This window comes from Diabrotica virgifera, chromosome 9, assembly GCF_917563875.1.
Source record: "Diabrotica virgifera virgifera chromosome 9, PGI_DIABVI_V3a".
In the NCBI taxonomy this organism is placed as follows: Eukaryota; Metazoa; Arthropoda; class Insecta; order Coleoptera; family Chrysomelidae; genus Diabrotica; species Diabrotica virgifera.
The window spans coordinates 151546541-151566284 of NC_065451.1; the positions used below are offsets into that span (position 1 = coordinate 151546541).

General features: G+C 32.6%; 1 protein-coding gene across 2 annotated transcripts in view; it reads left to right on the forward strand.

Moving 5' to 3' along the window:
• The window catches only part of LOC126892334 (mitochondrial carrier homolog 2-like), a 141684-nt gene extending 129237 nt beyond the window's left edge, over positions 1 to 12447 (forward strand). Inside the window, exons 5-6 of one of the 2 annotated variants that reach the window (XM_050661845.1) lie at positions 5718 to 5916; positions 12015 to 12447. In XM_050661845.1, the coding sequence (XP_050517802.1) occupies positions 5718 to 5916; positions 12015 to 12272 (457 nt within the window). In that variant the 3' untranslated portion in view covers positions 12273 to 12447. The remainder of the gene's footprint in view (positions 1 to 5717; positions 5917 to 12014) is intronic. The other variant, XM_050661846.1, reaches the window with a different exon arrangement.
• Positions 12448 to 19744: the final 7297 nt, after the last annotated feature.

Here is a 19744-nt window from a genome sequence, read left to right on the forward strand (position 1 = left end):
ATTCTCTGACGTTGCGCCTATTCGAAACTCTTTCGTTACAGTATATTCCTTGTATATTATAATAATTGTAAATTGTAGAAACCACGAAGGCGCTACCAGAAACTTAGTCTCAATAAAAGTTTTATTTTTTAATTTTATTAAAATAAAACTTTCAATTTGAGGGCATGCCTTATCGATTGGAACAGTTGCAGCGAGCGCGGAGCAGCGAACCTAATGGATACGTACCTTAAGATTTAATATTCACAAAAAAGGAACAAAACAATATTTTTTCAAATATAGTCTTAATCATGAGAGAAATAACTTCATGTAGTAAATTTTTTCCTGGTTGGCCTAATAATTTGGCCAGGTACTGTATATACACACATCAAGATAATCTAGGGGACACCTATATTAACAGCTTTAAAACAATGTTAGCTGCAAATACAAAAATAAATTTATAATTTTAATATTTTTTGTTGTCATTTCGATTATTGTACCAACTTAGACGGTAATGCTGACAAGAATGGCTATAAAAAATTGAACAAAACTTCAATAGGCGTTTTTGTCTACCGGGTGGTGAATTGGAAAACGAGCCATAGGAATTTTAATGTAAAATTTTAAACTGTTGAATTCCAGCTTCTCTAATTACTTTACATCAAAACACATGAGAAACTATTTGTAGCGGATTGAAATCTGTATTGAAAACAACTGTTAAAATTGTTCTACGAATTAAACATATTCCAAAATTTTGTGAAAAATATAATAAATTTTTCACAGAATCACGCCAAAGTTAGGCCACACACAGTGCCATAACGTGTATCGGTTGCGTTCAGTCACAATGAAGTTATTATAAATATTGACAATATTTGAACTGTCAAAATTTTTATTTTATCATTTCTTGTTTAAAAAATAATAAAATTGAGTGTGTAAAAGATGTTTTATTCAGTCACTAGTGTGCGCACGGTCAGTTAAATAATAACATGGGCCTAACTTTTACACACATACCTACTGTGGCAAATGTATGTAGGTATTTTTCAAAATTTTGGAATGTGTTTAAATCGTAGAACAATTTTAACTTTTGTTTTTAATACAGATTTTAATCCTCTACAAATAACTTCTCATGACTTTTGATGTAAAATAATTAGGGAAACAGGAATTTAACAGTTTAGAATATTACATTGAGTTTCTTGTGGCCCGTTTTACGATTCACCACCCTGTATATGATAAGAATTAATATTTATTTATTTGTACTTGATTTTCGATATCTATGTGGATTTTTATTGTTTTGCAATTGCCAACAATGGAGAGACATTATTGAAATCGCGAATTGCAGTGGTGTGTTATCGGGATTCTTAGACCTGGCAGAAGTCAAAGGTCAAAGAGAAGTTGCTCAGGTCCTTCACACGAACAGAAATGTCATTGACTGTTTGTGGTTGAGGTTTCATGAAACTGATGACGTTGCTGAACGTTATACAGGTCATACAAGGATAACAAACCAGATTGAAGACCGTTTTCTTAGGTTGCAGGCTTTGCGAGATCTCGCTATAACTGCATCACAAGTACAAATGAGGCTGCAAGAGACCGATCAGGAGCTTGTTAGTTGCCAAACCATTAGAAATAAACTACACGAAGTAGGTTTAATTGCTGTAGACCTGTGAGAGTGCCTATGCTATCCAGAGAAAATCGCGCTCATCGACTTCAGGGGGCACAAGAACATGCAAATTGGGTTAGACGTGAGTGGGCCTCTACTTCGTTCACAGATGAATCCTGATTTAGATTTGCACCAGATATGAGGCGGACAAGAATTTGGAGACGATCTGGCAATGCTGAACGATTGGCCACCTTGCAGGAGGTTCATAGACAGCAAGGCGGCGGCAGTATAATGGTATGGGGTGGCATCACTCTTGGTGAAAGAACCAATCTCGTTTGTCTGGAACGGTTTCTAAATGCAACAGACTACCGCGATATTATTCTCGACCCTATTGTTATACCGTTCGCACAACAAGCTGGTTCCCAATTTCAATTATTGCACGACAATGCGCGTCCACATACTGCCAGGGTCTTGCAAACATTCCTCGAAGATAACGAAATTGAGGTTTTATCATGGCCTGCACAATCGCCAGATTTAAATACAATTAAGCATGTATGGGACATATTGGGCAGACGCATTTTACAACAAAATTTAAACACAACATTTTAAAACGAAAAGGATGTCAAAAAGAGATGGAGAAAGTACTTTGACAGCTTATTAAATGAAGAATTTGACAGACAGCCTGTGGAGTCAACGGAGACAGTAGCAGCAATGGTCACCAAAATAACAAACGAGGAAGTGGCTCAAGCGCTTCAAAAAATAAAGAAAGGAAAAGCGGTAGGACCAGATGATATTCCTGGGGAAGTATGGAAAGCATTGGGAGAGACAGGAACAAGGTGGCTATTGTCCTTTTCATGGTCATTTTTCAGTGCGTAACAAATGATAGGAAAAAGGGTAAGTCCGTGATAATACACATTTATGACATTTATTCTAACATGACATTTTAGTTAAATCTGACAGTTGTCACATTTTATTTTCAATGTGGAATAAAAACAAATCAAATGTGTTTCTTGCATATAAAATGGTATTTTCTTTCATTTGTATAGTCTTATAAATTATACAGATTATATTTGTAATATTATTATCTAATTAAAAATAAATTATTTTTTTTATTATGGCGCCATCTATCGACAACTAGAATAACTAGAATAAATGTTATAAATGTCACCGGCGAAATACAATTACAATATACAATTTAATGCGTTAGAAAGAAATCGAAAAACTGTGACGCACTGAAAGATGATCATGAGAAAAAGAATAGCAGGTTTATTTAATAGAATTATGGAAGTTGGACAAATGCCAGACGAATGGAGAAGCAGTATACTAGTACCTGTCTACAAAAACAAGGGATATATTACGATATATACAGCAGTGTACAAACTACAGGGCTATAAAACTGCTTAGCCATACCATGAAAACATGGGAGAGAGTAATTGATAGACGGATACGTGAAGAGACCGACATATCCGAGAATCAATTTAGCTTTATGCAGGGCAGATCAATAACAGACGCAATTTTCATTATAAGGCAGTTGATGGAAAAATACAGGAATAAAGAAACAAACGCTCATATGGTATTCATTGATCTTGAAAAAGCATATGATAGAGTTCCTCGAGAGATTCTGTGGTGGGCACTCAATAAGATAGATATTTATTCATTTGAATAGGTTACCCTAATATACAATAAATGTAGAGAATAGATATTACAAATCATTTACAAAAATCAAATATAACTAAGCAACATCAAATGAAATTAAACAAACTTTAAATAAATTTACAACATATACTACCATACAATACCCACCCATAAAATTAACATAAAGTATTACATCACTTGTTTCTAATATACAGCTTAAGTTTGGTTTTAAAAGATTTTAGTGACATTGTATTTTTTAATTCACCTGGTAGAGCGTTAAACTCATTAAAACCCCTGAATACTAATGAATTCATCGTCATTCTATAATTTGTTTTTGCTATGTAAATATTTCCCATATTCCTTGTAGAATAATCATGCACATTTTTATTGTACACTATAAACTGCTTAAAGTAATCTGGAGCTACATTATTAAGTATTTTATAAACCAAAATCATTGTATAATAATACAGTTTCTCTTCAATTGTGAACCAACTTAAAGCCTGTAGCATATATGATACAGGTGTAAGTCGATTTGTTTTCAATATAATTCTCATGCCACGATTTTGTAGTTTTTGTAGTTGATTGAGTTTATTTAAATTAAACATATACAATATAGTTGCGCAGTACTCAAAATGTGGCTGAATAATTGAATTAAAAACTGTAATTTTAGCTTGAGTCGATATATTTTGTGATATTCGGCTAAAAAAATATAGTTTTTTTGTTATTTTACGGACAATATAATCAAAATGATGATCAAAATTCAAACAACTGTCAATTTGAAACCCCAAATATTTAACACATCTTACAATATCAATCTTTTCATTTTTTACTTGTAGCAGAATGTTATCCGTATTTAATTGGCTATATTTGTATTTTGTTGTAAAGATCATTGCTTTAGTTTTGGAAATATTTAATTTTAATTTATTTGATGCCAAGTATTTAGCCATTTTTTCTAATGTATTATTCATTTTTTGAATCGCTACTTCAAGGTTAGTATCACTACAAGCTACAAAAGTATCATCCGCAAAAAGATTAATAAATTCACTTTCTACATATAGGTCTATGTATAAGAAAGGAGTCCCTGGTGCATATGTAAAGATTGTGAGGGATATGTATGAGGGAGTTACGACTAGTGTTAGGACAGGTGTGGGAGAGACTGATAAATTTCATGTGAAAGTAGGATTGCACCAAGGCTCGATGCTTAGTCCGTATTTATTCTCATTAGTTTTGGACCAGATAACAGCGAAACTACAGGGTAACATTCCATGGTGCTTAATGTATGCTGATGATGTCGTGTTAGTAGGAAATAGTGAAAGAGACTTAGAACAGAAAATGGAACAGTGGACACGATCTCTGGAGGAAAAAGGTTTAAAACTTAGTAGAACAAAGACAGAGTATTTGGAATGTTCATTTAAAGATGGAGTTACTACAAATAAAATGGTATCTTTGGATGGTGAACTGATTGTAAAAAGCAATAGTTTTAAGTACCTGGGATCGGTATTACAGAGTAATGGAGAAATAGATGGAGATGCATGCAGTAGAATTAGTGCTGGATGGATGAAGTGGAAGGAAGCGAGTGGTGTGTTGTGTGACAGAAAAGTTCCAATGAAGCTGAAAGGAAAATTCTATCAAACAGCTATAAGACCGGCTATGATGTACGGAACTGAATGTTGGGCAGTGAAAAAGAAAGAGGAACAACGAATGCATGTGGCGGAGATGAGAATGCTTAGATGGATGAGTGGAGTGACAAGAAAGAATAAAATTAAAAATGAGTATATTAGGGGAAGTCTAGGTGTGGCACCAATTGATGCCAAAATTAGAGAGCATAGGTTGAGATGGTTTGGTCATGTTCAACGTCGAGACGTTAATCATCCAATACGAAGAGTAGCTGAAGTGCAGATTCCTGGAAGGAGTAGGAGAGGAAGACCAAAGACGACGTGGGGGAGACGATTAGGCAGGACATGTTGGTAAAGGGGATTAATATTGATATGACCCAGGATATAATTGTGTGGAGAAATGCAATTAGGGAAGCCGACCCCGCCTAGGGATAAGGTAAAGAGAATGATGATGATGCATTTAACAACAAAATATTGTGTTCAATACAATACAGCAACTGTTTGAGGACCTTTCAATAGAGTGGAGCAGAATACCGCAGCCGGACACTACCATCTGATCATGAGTTAGCCTAGCATTGTAGGGCAGTAATAAACAACCGTGGAGGTCATACACTATACTAACTAACCTAAAGACTACTTTGTTGGGAGTTGAGAGGCAACAAATTAATTTTTTATTTTTTTATGTTACTATTTTTTGACTTTGGAGTTCTCTCTTAATTTTCTTAGAAGCTATTGCGATAATTCTAAGAAAAAAATGTTTATATATTCGGGACACTTGTTTAATTTTTTTTTAAATATTTCAAATAAATGATTTGAAATCCTTCTGTAATCTAGCAGTGTGTTTTTGTCCCCTAGATAATTTTGATGTGTGTACTTTATCTATTATTATGTTTTAGGGGTATCTTAAGCTCCTTGAGAGAAGTCTACCGTGAAAATGGACTTGTAGGATTTTTCAGCGGCCTGGTTCCTAGATTGGTTGGAGATATAATATCCCTTCTGCTTGTTAGTAGTCTTACATATGCTATCAATAATTATGTTATCGAAGAAAAAGAACTCGGTATCTACACTGGATCAATCATGAGTGTAAGTTTTGATGTAAGTTTTTTTATGCACTAGTAGCACATCCTCTGTGTCGAAGGAAACCCACGACTACTTCTGTTTAAAATTGAAACAAATAGGTAATAACTTCTTCTTTTTGTATAGACCTGACTCTGTCTGTTTTTTCAATGTGTCATTTGTCATCACTTCTTAGGTACTTTTTTATTATTTTTTCGATCGTTTTAATTATTCCTAGAGGTACCTCTCTTGAGTATAACAAATTGATAACGTCCTTTAATTTGATCCTGTCAAATGCTTTCTTAAAGTCCACAATACATACGATTTCTATCGAACTTGCCTCATAGTTTAAGAGCCAACGCTGAAAAATTTCTCTGAATTTACTAAAGCTAGTTATTTCAGAGTTGATTACTGTGAGTGTGTAGAGTGTAGAGAAACATACTGCGGTCGGTCAAGCGAAACGTAGATTACCTGCGGAGGTAATTAAATCCATTTACTAAGGCTGAAAATCAGTACACACATTCTAAATTGAATATTAATAAAAGTTATTATAGTCGGTCAGTTGTATGACGGGACAGAGCCGGTCGGTCGGCCCCAATGAATGTACAGTGTTATTCACTATATTTTGACCCCTCTAACCTGCTTTATTTACAGAATTAGAAAAAAATACAAAATAAAACTTATTAAAACTTAGTAAAATACAAAACTTATTCAATTTTTAAATTTTTATTTTTTGACATATATATATATCGTACTAGTGACGTCATCCATCTGGGCGTGATGACGTAATCGACTATTTTTTTAAATGAGAATAGAGGTCGTGTGCTAGCTCGTTTGAATGGTTATTCAATTCCCTATTCAGTAATATAAACATTAACATGATTGTTTATACAGGGGGTAAAAAATGTTTTCTTAATTAAATTAATTGTTTAATTAATAATTCAAAAAAATTTTTGGACATCCTGTATAAATGATGATCTTAAAGTTTATATCACTGCATAGAGAATTGAATAACCTTTCAAATGAGGTAGCCCACGACCCCTATTCTCATTTAAAAAAATAGTCGATTACGTCATCACGCCCAGATGGATGACGTCACTAGTACGATATTTATTATGTCAAAAAATCATAATTAAAAAATCGAATAACTTTTGTATTTTACATTTTTTTCTAATTCTGTAAATAAAGCAGTTTACAAGGGGGTCAAAATATAGTATAATAACCCTGTACATTCATTGGGGCCGACCGACCGGCTCTGTCCCGTCATACAGCTGACCGACTATAATAATTTTATTTATATTTAATTTAGAATATGTGTACTCATTTTCAGCCTTAGTAAATGGATTTAATTACCTCCGCAGGTAAGCAACTTTGACAAGCTGTCAGTACCACCAGTTCTACGTTTCTCTTGACCCACCGCAGTATGTTTCTCTACAGAATCACGGTAATCAACTGTGAAAAAACTAGCTTTAGTAAATTCACAGAGATTTTTCGGCGCTGCCTCTCCGTCTATTATGAATATATAGCGTCTGTGCATGATGTTCCTGATCTAAAACCTTGTTATTCTTCCGCTAATGTTATAATTCATTCAGTTTGTTTGTTATCATTTTGGTTGTCAATTTTAATGTTGTGCTTAATAACTACATTCCTCTGTAATTCTCCTGGTCCGAGTTGAATCCTTTTTGAAGAGAGGTATTAAGATGCTTGATCTACATTCTTGTGGTATTCTGTTTTGTTGTATTAGTTTTAACAGTTACTTACAGTTCGTACAATATAGACACCGTTGCACGTCATTATCTACGTCAGAGATCTAAGTTGACATTGTTGCCCAATTACAAAAATTCTTGAATTCATTTTAAACCAAATATATCACATAATTATTGCGAAGTGAATTATACAACAAAACAAATTAATAATCAGTGTAAATAAATAAAATCATTATTTATTATAATTTTATTTTAATAATCAGTTTTGTATCTGGGAACTTCCTTCTTTTCTCTAAGAGATGTCGCTGTAGCATCTTAAAAGTGGATTTTAATATTATTTTTATAATTCCACTTAAGGGCACCCGAAGTCCCATTTAAGGACAATGTTAATATTATACCACATATCTCTGTTACCAAAGCACTTACCTTAGTCTTAGAGGCCTATTTTTTTTATTTTGAAACTAGATCTATTGTTTAGTGCCGCGTAGATTTTTGTAAAATTAAACTGAAAGAAACATTTATTTTAAATTGTTTTAAAATACTCTTACAAAAAACCCAAAAAGGTTTACATTTTATTTTTTATTTTACTTGTTTTTGTACATTTTTTAATAAAACTTTACGTGGAACTTGATATTATCTATCTACAACTACTGTAAAAATTTGGACTTTCTATCATCTAAGGATCCAGAGATATTTGACATCAAAAGTTAAAATCCTAGTATGCTTCTTTTCATGAGCATTTTTCAGTGCGTCACATATTATAGAAAAAAAGGTAAGTCCGTGATAATATACATTTTAGTGACATGACATTTTAGTTAAATCTGACAGTTGTCAAATTTTATTTGCAATTTGGCATAAAAATAAATCAATTGTGTTTATTGCATTTATAAAATGGTATTTTCTTTGATTTTTATTATAGTCTTTTAAATTGTTCAGATTATTTTTGTAGATATATTATATAATTCGCAAAATTATTTTATTTTCGATTATAACGCCATCTATTGACAACTAGAATAAATGTTATAAATGTCACCGACGAAATGTAATCACCGACGTGCGTTTTTTTCTGTCATATACAATTTAATGCGTTAGAAAGAAATCGAAAAACTGTGACGCACTGAAAGATCCTCATGAGAAAAAGCATAATCGGGGAATCGAAAAAGCATAAAACACTCTAATAGGCTATAAAGCTACCGGCATACGTTAAGTTGAGTGCCGACGTTGAAAAAACAAATAATTTTGTAACCATGGATATTTTATACTACACTTACAGACAAAAATATTGCATATTTTATTTTTGAAGTATATCTTTAAGTATTTTCTATGGGAAATAAGCCACAATTTTACTAAAAATGAATTTATTAACGTTTCGAAGCCCAAATCGGGTTTCGTTGTCAAAATACAAAATATTGTTAAAATAAACAAAAATGTTGTTGCTAAGTAAAAAAAAATTCTTCTAATAATTTATTTAATCTGACTCATTTATATTGGCAATTCAGACGTATATTATACATTTTAAAGTAGAAGACTTTAAAATGATATCGCCAATATTTATGAGTTGCGTTCTTGGGACGACTTTACTAAAAGATAGTTCATTCGATTACATGAAATCAATCCCAACTTAAGAATATCCGTCGCAAAAAAATCATAGCATGTGATCTGTCTTTAAAAAGACAACCAAATGCAACGATGCCAGTAAAATTCTCGCGTTAGAGATTCCATAGTAAATCACGAGGGAAAACCAGGAAAAAACCTCTTGATACTATCCCGACATCGTAAGTATTTGGTCTTACATTTAATTTACCTTCAAAAAACTAATACCAAATTCTGACTTTAATATGTTTAAATTATAAATAATATTAATAATACATAGATATACATTTATACAATAAGTAATACTAAAATATAAAATTTGTACTAACTCGATATGTTATTGACTTACTATTCGTGGTATTTTCTTTCTATTGACTTCCTCTTTCAGTATGGATAACCACATCCTACTGCATTCTACCGAGGAATTTGCGACACAATTGGTTTCATTTAGCATAATTAGAGCCGCTTCTTTGATTTTTCTCTTTTTACTATCTGATTCTTTCAGGGCTATACTTGAATCTCTCCACTGAACTCTATGTTCATTATCCCATGCGTGTTGACATATTTGAGATCTATCAAATTCTCTATTTTTAATATAAGACTGATGTTCACTTATTCTAACGTTTAATGGTCATGATGTTTCACCTAAATAAAATTGTTCGCATTCACAAGGTATTTTATAAATGCAATTCTTTGTTATTTCTTGTTCATTGTTAGTTTTAGATAGAATAGATCTCAATGTGTTGGTTGTTTTGAATGTTGTTGAAATGTTGAATTTATTTCCTATTGTTTTAAGTTTCTCGGATAGTCCTTTTATATATGGTATTGTTATTTTCCTCGTATTATTTCTTGTGAATGTTGTAGGATCCCGTTCTAAGTTGTTCTGTTCTATTCGATCCAATCTTGTCAATTCCTTATTTATAAACGATAAAGGATATTCATTTTTTTATAAAACAGATGTTAACATTATATATCTATTATGTTAAGTATATCTTTTTACTTTTAAAAAGTTTTGTAATTTTTGTTGCTAAATAAATTGAATTGGACTACCCTACGTATATTTATTGTCAAGTAACTTGCATTTTACAAAGTCACAACTAATTTGTAGAGAAATTAATGAAATAGTCTGATTTTGCTTATAACATTTAATTAGAAAAAGAAACAATAACGACAAAAGAACAATTTTTACGGTAACATTGTAACAATTTAGTACCTAGTTTTTCCTCCTCTACCTCTAATGATTGCCTGCATCCTTCTAGGCATGCTCCGCAGAATATCTTGGATGGTTTCTTGCGGAAGTCGATTCTATTCATCCTGTGCAGCAATTCTTAATTCTGTAATTGAGTTTGGAGCTGGATTTCTTGCTCATATACGTCTTTTTAGTATGTCCCATATATGTTCTATGGGATTTGCATCAGGGCTCATTGGTGGCCAGTCTAGAGCCTCAACCCCAACATTTTCAAGATATTGTATGACTGTTCCTGCGGTATGTGAACGGGCATTATCATGCATTAGCACAAAGTTATCATACCCAATGAAGCCGGCATAAGGAAAAACATGCTCTTCAAGCATGTTTCGTATGTACCAGTCATAATTCATTCGAATATTCACCTCAATAAGCTCCGTACGACTCTCCCAACTAATGCCACCCCATAGCATTATGGAACCTCCACCAAAACTAACATTTTGTAGAAGATTACATTCTGTGAAACGTTCCCCAGACCTTCTGTATATTCGATTACGTCCATCTGGCTTCCATAATTGTATCCTCGTTTCATCTGTGAAAAGAACTCTTCTCCATTGATGTATGCAATCCTGATGGTTGCATTGATGCAACCTCTGAGTTTTATGCTGTGGTAGAAGAAGTGGAACTCTGGCAGGCCGTTTTGGATTCAAACCAACCTCTTTAAGTCTTCGAGTCACAGTTTTGACACTTACATTAACTTGTCTTGTGATCAGTAATTCATTTTTGAGATGGGGAATCGTAAGTGTACGATTTCGCAAAGATTTAAGTCTTAAATATTGGTCATCTCTTGGCGTTGTACATCTTTTTCGTCCTTGACCAGGTCGCCGTTTGTATACCCCAGTCTCATTGTATCGCTTTATTATTCGAGAAACAGTCGACTGATGAATATTCGCTATCCACGCAATATCTCCTTGTCTGTAACCCTCATTTCTTATAGTAACAATTCTAGCACACACTAACTCGCTTAAATGTGACATATCAACAAGAAAACTGCAGAATCGAAAAATAAAACTCTTCAACTGACATATTCTAACTGATATTTCAACAAAACAAGAATTGTCAAATCTCCAAAGCACGCTTTCCATACTATGCAATGTTTGTTAATTTGTTACATTCTTCCATATTCCGTTATAAAGACTATGTTTAACCATTTATTTATCTCTAATAAATTAAAATACATCAAATAAATAAATAAATAAAATAAATAGATAAATTAGTAAATAAAAAAGTACTTAAAATTTCCAAGATAATAAATAAACAAATAGTAACGATTGAAGATAAAATATGCAATATTTTTGTCCGTGAGTATATAATGTGTTATATATCGTTGTAAAGAGAAGATTTCAGAGAATAATTTTCAATCATAACCCAAAAAAACTTAAAAAATTCAATTTTAGGACTTTGGCTGCCCTTAAATACGCAGTTTATTTTCGTGTTGGTTCAGAGGTGTTCACGTAGCCTTACTGAAGACGTCTAGAGACAGAAACAGCTATCTAGGGATGGGAGATATCCTCTGGATCGAAAGGAAACATAAACTGTCGTTTACTTTTATCTTTTAACTATTTTTACAATTACATTTTTTTGATATTTAGTTTTTGGCGACATCAGTAACATATCCCTTCCAAGTGATTTCAAACTGCATGGCAGTAACGAACAGCGGATTGGTAGCCGGCTCTCCAACGTACATGCCCCACTACAAGTCGTGGATCGACTGCTGGGTGGATTTGTCCAACAGAAATCAATTGAAACGCGGCTCCAGTATCCTAGTCCGCTACTACACAGGACCTTCCATCGTTATTGGAGGACAAGCCGTTCCCTTTCCATCAAAAGACAAACAGTTAATTTCTTAAGTTTGACTTCAAGATGCAATCATAGTAACTTGTGCGATTGTACATAATTTTATATATTTTCTGAAGCACCTCATTGTTGTTCAATCAATAAATTGTTTAGTTTTACATCAAATTTCTTTTTTATGTGGCATTTACCTCATTTTAACATATTATAATAAATGTAGTTTTGTTGCAATTACTTGATTTTTATTAAATATGGCTGGTTGACTTTTCTTTCTGCACAAAAGAATTTACCGAAAATGCGAAGAACAAATTGCGCTCAATCAGTTTGGATTTGTGAACACCATTGGTACGAGAGAGGCTTTATTTAGCGTGAAGGTGGTGTTTCAGAAATGTAGAGATGTAAGCTGTGACGTTTTTGCATGCCTGATTGCAGTGGCGTGACAAACTCCGTCGCCCCCCCCCCCCCGCAGAATTGGACATGGGGCCCCTTTAAAAAATCAGTAAATGCGACTTGTGTGTCAAAAACTTAATGTGTTATAGCCCAGTAAATGAACGTGAAATAGGGAGATATCATGTAATTTTCAGTGTCACCATCGACGTTGCCAAGTCAATACTTTTCAAGCTATGTGCGAGTGAAAATGTTTATTGTACCGGGTGTCCCAATAAGAATGGCTCTCGGCCATATCTCAGGAACCGTTTCTACTACAGCTTTGGAAAAAAAAATATTACAAAAGTTACCCCGAGAAAAGCCTGGAAATTATTTTCATAATTGTAAGTCCACCGCTAGAGGGCGTAATTGAATATCAAAAATTAAAAAAATCGAAATTTTACAAAATTTGCCTAATGAAAGGGCATTGGAAATCCAATCATCGTATTCTTCATACAATTCTGTGCACATTTTATTTCACAAGTTTAAGTCTATCTGTGCAAATAAGAGGTGGGGGTGAGTGGGAACCTTGTTATAAAAAAATCGCTGTAAGTCCGGTTCTGCTTAATCGATTTTTACAAACTTGGTCTTGTTGAAAACAGCTCTTTTTCGTCAATGTAATAGTTATAATTTGGAAACAGCCTATTACGTAATATGCCGGCTAGAAGGCGCTATTTATTTTTTTTTAGAAATCTAGTTTTCTTTGGAAAATATTAAATACAAGTATGTATTTTTTTCCTGTATTACAAAATTAGATCAAATTAGCAACAGAATAGCGAAAACCACATGTAGATACCTTTCTTCTATCTCGAGATATCTTAAGAAACGTGTAAATTTTAAACATAACTGTTGCTTTCATATAAGTGGAAATATATAGAAGCACGTAGTGTGCTATGGAAAAAAACAAAGGAACATTGTCCAGATGTCACCGTATATAATGAATCAAAACAACAATAAAACAAATAACACTATAAAATATAACAAAAAAAAGAGTGTGTGTACTTTGTACGCGGGTAAGAAATTATACTTCTATTATTATGATTTTAACGAAATAAATATATTTTAAACAGTTTAATTTTATTTTTATTTAAATATTACACTAATTTTAATACTTAAAATAATTCAAAAAAAAAATAGCGTTAATATGTAAATTTTTATGAATTGTTGCCTCCGCGCATTTGCTTTTCTCTCGATGAATCGTAGAAAATGTAAAAACGTCAGATTTTCTACAAAAATTTTTATTTTTATTTCATATTTTAATATCAATTATCCTATTCCCAACTAAGATAAATACATAACTGTTATTGTCACCGGTAAACTAAGTTAAGGAAGTCAAAGTGGAAACAAGTAGTGTGCTATGGAAAAAAATAGAACTATTAGAAGTATTAATTTCAAAAAGTCATCATATGTCAAATTATGTGTCAAATCAGTAAAACATAAAAATTTGTTCATTGAGGGTTTGTTGCGGTTTGTTTCTATTAAATTTTATATAAAATTTATACAGAGTGAAATTCAAGATGATTCTTACAAACTAAGAAGCATTTGACATGATAGCCACATTCTTTGAATGCATAAGAAATGCAACTATTGCGGCTAGAATATATGCAATGAAATATCCCCAAAGACGTCACCCCAGTAGTAGAGTTTTTCATATTTTGTTTTGATTTATTATATACGGTGACATCTGGAAATGTTTCTGTTTTTTTTTTCATAGCACACTACTTGCTTCTATATATTTCCACTTATATGACAGCAACAGTTATGTTTAAAATTTACACGTTTCTTAAGATATCTCGAGATAGAAAAAAGGTATAGACATGCGGTTTTCGGTATTCTGTTGCTAATTTGGTCTAATTTTGTAATACAGGAAAAAAATACAAAAGATAACTAGATTTCTAAAAAGAAAATGAATAGCGCCTCCTAGCTGGCATATTACGTAATAGGCTGTTTCCAAATTATAACTATTAAATTGACGAAAAAGAGCTGTTTTCAACAAGACCAAGTTTGCAAAAATCGATTAAGCAGAACCGGACTTACAGCCATTTTTTCATAACAAGGTTCCCACTCACCCCCACCTCTTATTTGCACAGGTAGACTTAAACTTGTGAAATAAAATATGCGCAGAATTTTATGAAGAATACGATAATCGGATTTCCAGTGCCCTTTCATTAGGCAAATTTTGTAAAATTTTGATTTTTTAATTTTTGATATTCAATTACGCCCTCTAGCGGTGGACTTACAATTATGAAAATAATTTCCAGGATTTTCTCGAGGCAACTTTTGTTATAAATTTTTTTTTTCCCAAAGCTGTACTATAAACGGTTCCTGAGATATGGCCCGGGGACACCCGGTACAACCATAAAATCACGTTTTCAGGCGGTTTTTTACAAATAACTCCAAAAGTAAGTATTTGATAAAATAAAACATTCTTAGCAAAAAATAGTAGTACACATAGTAGTAAACATTCTTAGCATAAAAAAAGTAACTTATAAAAAATGGGAAAAAATGATGTCTTTCTAACCAGTAAAAGCAAAGTTTGTAATTAATGAAAAATTGTTCTTATTCGTCAAAATCCAAATCGAATATTTCAATGTGAAATAACCAAAAAATGAAGCACTTTTCGGGAAAAACTCATTGAAACTTTTTTAAAGTGTTTAAAAAAGCTTTGTTTTTGTTTTTTATAAAAGTTTCTAGCATCAAAACTAAGCGAGTTACGCTCAAAATAAAGTGAACTCTTTTTTTTTTTGGTAAAAAACATCGTGAAAATCACTCCTTATTTATAGGCCTGGATCCCGCGTACCAAAAAAAAGTTGATTAATAACAGGCTGAAAATTTGTTAATAGCTTAACGGTGTCTAGTTGGACAAACTTTGATGTACGGGAACACTGGAACAGGGGAAGTTTAAATTATGGAACAGTTTAAAAATTTGGAACGTCAGGTTACGAAAACGTCCCATGTATTTTGTCGGACAGAACATCCAATTGATTTGTTACCCTTTTATTAAACTCTCATGCAAAAATCAGACTGGTATTACTAACCAACATGATTCCTGTCATTTGACATGTTCTTCGTGTTCCACTCATTAAAATGCCCAGTTGGTGATAAACACCGGTCTGATTTTTGCATGAGAGTTTAATGAAATGGTAACAAATCAATTGGAAGTTCTGTCCGACAAAATACATGAAACATTTTCGTAGTCTGACGTTCCAAATTTTTAACCTGTTCCACAATTAAAACTTCTCCTGTTCCAGTATTCCCATACATCAAAGTTTGTCCGACTAGACACCGTTAAGCTATTAACAACTTTTCAGCTTGCTATTAATCAACCTTTTTTTGGTACACGGGATCCAGGTCTATTAGCACCCCAAATGAAACTAATCATTACCGCTTTACAAATTACTTAACTTTTTTTATGACCTGTAAGGTTCACCGGTTCAAAGTGCTTATTTTTGAAAGGGTTCCTGTTGAAAGGGCTTGAACGAGTCACTAATCACGAGTGTATTCAAATTTTGAACAGCTATATCTTAACCAATTTTTGTCTTAAAGAAAAACAAAATAAAACCATACTATGTATAAAAGCAAAACCTTCAGTTCTTTATTCTTTGAGATTTTTTGTATCACTATTACTTTTTAAGTTATTTTGAAAAAGGACATTTTTCCAAACTAAAAAAACTTTTTCTACTATAAAACCAAATTTTTTCAAGAATAAGAACTTTGAACCGGTTAAACTTACAGGTCATATAAACAATACATATATAAAGTAGACGGTAAGGAGCTAACGATTAATTTTATTTGGGGTGCTAACTAGAGGGAAAGTTTTACGATATTTTTACCAAAAAAAAAAGGGGCCAACTTTATTTTGAGCGTAACTAGCTTAGTTTTAATGCTAGAAGCTTTTATATAAAAAAAATAAAAACAAAGCTTTTTTTAAACATTTAAAAAAGTATTATTGAGTTTTCCCCGAAAACTGCTTCATTATTTGGTTATTTTACGTTGGAATTAGACGAATAAGAACCATTTTTCATGAGCTACAACTTTGCTTTTACGCTGTTGATAGACTTTATAAATACACCTTTTTTTGTTTTTTATAGCTACATTTTTGTTAAATTTTCGATAATAATAATTAATTCGATAAAATACTTAATTTTTGAGTTACTTCCGAAAAACCGCCTGAAATCGTGTTTGTTTGTTGAAAAATAAACAATTTTACTTGAAAATAACTCGAAAAATATGGATCAAAAGTGGCTTATAATTAGTCAGTCAATTTATTTATTTTCGGTCTTATTATAAACGTATGTTTTTCACCCTCAAGTAGGGGAGATTTTCACCCCCTAATGCAGGCTAAGTAGAACCCAAATCCAAATTGTCAAGCAACTCCGTCGTGACACTGATAATTACACTCTAAAACGGTCATTTACTCAGCTATTACTGTATTGATGCACTGTTTATGACAACTTACATGTTTCATCTTTATTGGTATAGAATAAAATAGAACAAAAATTATTAATAAACGATTACATTATTACGAAATGAGTAAAAATAAATTTCGACCAAGAGTCAGTATTCTGTTAACCGAGATACAATAGTACCAAGCGGCGCCGCTAGGAGAACACTCCAACAATGCGTCTCAGATTACTTTAACGAAACGTGGTCATTTTGTACTCTAAACCGAGTAAGGTATGAAAAAGAAAAGAAAATAATCGTTTTCGTTTTGATTCAATTCGATTCTCTTGCCATCCTCTGACACCGTGTTTCGGGGTCTACCCCTTTTCAAAGAGGCTATGCAAGTAGACTGAAAAGGGGTAGACCCCGAAACACGGTGTCAGAGGATGGCAAGAGACTGAAATTGAATCAAAACGAAAACGATTATTTTCTTTTCTTTTTCATACCTTACTCGGTTTAGAGTACAAAATGACCACGTTTCGTTAAAGTAATCTGAGACGCATTGTTGGAGTGTTCTCCTAGCGGCGCCGCTTGGTACTATTGTATCTCGGTTAACAGAATACTGACTCTTGGTCGAAATTTATTTTTACTCATTTCGTCATTCCCCGTTAGAGGACAGTCTAACCACACTCTGCTGCAAATATTTTAATATATGCAGTTCTTCTTCGTTTCGTTGTGATTCAATTCAGTCTACTTGCATAGCCTCTTTGAAAAGGGGTAGACCCCGAAACACGGTGTCAGAGGATGGCAAGAGACTCGAATTGAATCAAAACGAAAACGATTATTTTCTTTTCGATTACATTATTGCACAGATGAGAGGAACAACTTTCATAATGACAGGAACATATTAGATGAGAGGAACAACTTTCTTCGTGCACTACTATCAGCGAATATATCTACAATTTTAGTCATACATGTCTATCTGATAGAAAATTTCATTTTCAATACTACATTGCTTGTAAAATGTTGCGTATGTATGCGTAAAATAATATAAAAATGACACATTGTTACATATTAGATGACAAGATGGGCCCCCTGACATGGGGGCCATGATGGGCCGCAAGCTTCATGCTGCGGGGGCCTTTGTTACGCCTCTGCCTAATTGACTACAAAAAGCGCTCGATAGTCAGGCATGAACAAATAAACTGCTCGTCAAAAGTTAGGGATATAAAAAATTCTGCTGAATTTTTATAGTAGATTTTTTCGTGAACAGATTAACGGATTCCGCTATTTTTTTATTTTAGACTTTTCTTTAGTATTTACACAGTTATGCAAAGGTTTACTCAAACTTTTTTTTTACTTATACCGGGTGGAAGAAAAGAAATGTTTTTCTTATGTTAAGTTTGAGACGCCCTGTAGGGAGGACGAGGTACAAATGGGAGTATATATCGAAATTGTATTGTAGTTTTATGTTTTGTGAACATTTTGTTTTTTGAATGTCTCTGATATCTTTAGAAATAAAAAAATAGACGGTTTTGTAATTTAACATGTGTTTTAACTGAAACAAAGTTTTGAGACACCTTGTAGGGAGAAAAAGGCACAAAGGTGAGTATACCTCGATATTTTGTTGTCTCATATTTTGTGAATATTTTATTTTTTAATTTCTCTGATATCTTTAATAACCAAGAAACTAGACGATATTACTCTTAATATGTGTTTTAACTGACGACATGCGTCACATCACACATGTGAAACATAGAAAAACATATTAAAGAGTAATACCGTCCAGTTTCTTTGTTATTAAAGATATCAGAAAAATTAAAAAAATAAAATATTAAAAAAATATGAGACTACAACATAATATCGGGGTATACTCACCTTTCACCGTTGTGCCTTTTTGTCCCTACAAGGTGCCTCAAACTTTTGTTTCTGTTAAAAAACATGTTAAATTACAAAACCGTCTATTTTTTGAAGTTATACTGCTTTAGGCGCGATAGGGAGTGATTTTTTATTATTCTGCGCGCATGTGCACAGACACAGTATGTTGTTCATTGCTCGATCTTTTAAGTTATATGTATCAGTAAAAAAGGTGTGGAAAAATATATTAGTGTTTTTAGTAAATATATTTATTATAATTTTTGTGTCTTTGGATTTGTCTTCCTCGGGAGTAAGGTAATACGTATTATTAAAACATTTTTATTTAATACTTCACTTCGTCAATTTGTTACCGTGGTTTTTCATAATGTCCGACAAACCGTCAAAACAATGCCTTCGTAGCCTCGTTGGTACAGCATTCGACTACGAATCGAGAGGTCCCGGGTTCAAATGCGGACAATTGCTGACTTTTTTTTTAATTTTTGGATTTTTGGAACGTGGTAGGTAACTATTAAAATCAGTTTAATATTTAATAAAATAAAAATAAACTGTTAAAAATATTTTATTTCGCTGAAATCATATAATAGAAGTATAACTTCTTACGTGCGTACAAGGTACACACACATTCTTTTTTTGTTTCTAAAGATATTAGGGACATTCAAACAACAGCATGTTCACAAAACATAAGACTACAATATTATTCTGATGTATACTCACATTTGTAGCTCGTTCTCCCTACAGGGTGTCTCAAACTTAACACAAGAAAAACATATTTTTTTCTTCCACCTGGTAAGTACAAAAAATAAGTTTTAGTAAACCTTTGCACAACTGTGTAAATACTAAA